An 882-nucleotide genomic window follows, 5' to 3' on the forward strand; every position below is an offset into this window, starting at 1 on the left:
GAACCACTGACAACAGAGTACATAATTACTTCCCGGTTATTTCCAAAATGCCAATGCCTTCCAATAAAAGTATCGATATCTATGATAAAAAAAATACTATTTAAAGAAATACTTACTTTAAAACAGCAGTAAAATGAGAGCCTCTGTCACTGACACCATTTTTCAAGATTGCAGCAGACGTCGGAACATAGCCGTTGCCGGCCACGAAGCCCCCGCCGGCGTCGTCCAGGAAGGCAGGAGGCTCAGGTGTTGCGGCCTCCCGACGGAGTGTTGGCGAGGCTGTGTTGGCGCTGCTGGTGACCAGGGCCTTCACGCTGGGTCCGTTCACCATGACAGGTTTATGGGAACTGCTATAGCTGAGAAATAAGCTTTGTGTAAGCTGAAGATCTATAGATTTTAATTTATTTTAATGTTTATAAATGGGGAAAACGTGAAAAGAGAGCGGATTAAATTCAACAACGGGTAAAAAGGCAGAAAAACCTTGTCCAGAGTGTCGGTTTACTGAAAAATCTATTGTTTAGAAATTTACGTCATTTTATCACTGCAGTAAAGTGTTCTGCCTTTCAAAGTGAAACATGACGCAGTCTTCTTCTAAAATACCACATCGTTCAATAGCAAATCACGACAATCACAACACACAATGGCCCAACACACTTGGTGTCTCCCAGTACGCACCCATAACCTGGAGTAGAGGAACCGGTCGTGTTGGAGGTCGCAGTCTTGACCGAGCGCAGGGTTTTGGTGGAGTCGGCGTGGCCTCGGCGCTGGCTGGGGGAGTCCGTGGTGGAGCCGCGGGTGCTGCCGCTGCCCTCCGAGCTCTTGATCAGGGAGGTGGACACTGTGGGGGCCTGCACGGACCTGGGAAGGGAAACAGAGGTCAGG

At 48.4% G+C, this 882-nt stretch overlaps 1 protein-coding gene across 1 annotated transcript in view; it reads right to left on the reverse strand.

Moving 5' to 3' along the window:
- Nucleotides 1-64: 64 nt before the first annotated feature.
- LOC119588856 (band 4.1-like protein 4) overlaps nt 65-882 on the reverse strand; it is a gene marked incomplete at its 5' end in the record, with an annotated part of 128141 nt that continues 127323 nt past the window's right edge. The window contains 2 exon segments of the mRNA XM_037937494.1: nt 65-356; nt 676-858. Coding sequence (XP_037793422.1) covers nt 113-356; nt 676-858 — 427 coding nt within the window.

This window comes from Penaeus monodon, chromosome 24 (genome assembly GCF_015228065.2).
Source record: "Penaeus monodon isolate SGIC_2016 chromosome 24, NSTDA_Pmon_1, whole genome shotgun sequence".
In the NCBI taxonomy this organism is placed as follows: Eukaryota; Metazoa; Arthropoda; class Malacostraca; order Decapoda; family Penaeidae; genus Penaeus; species Penaeus monodon.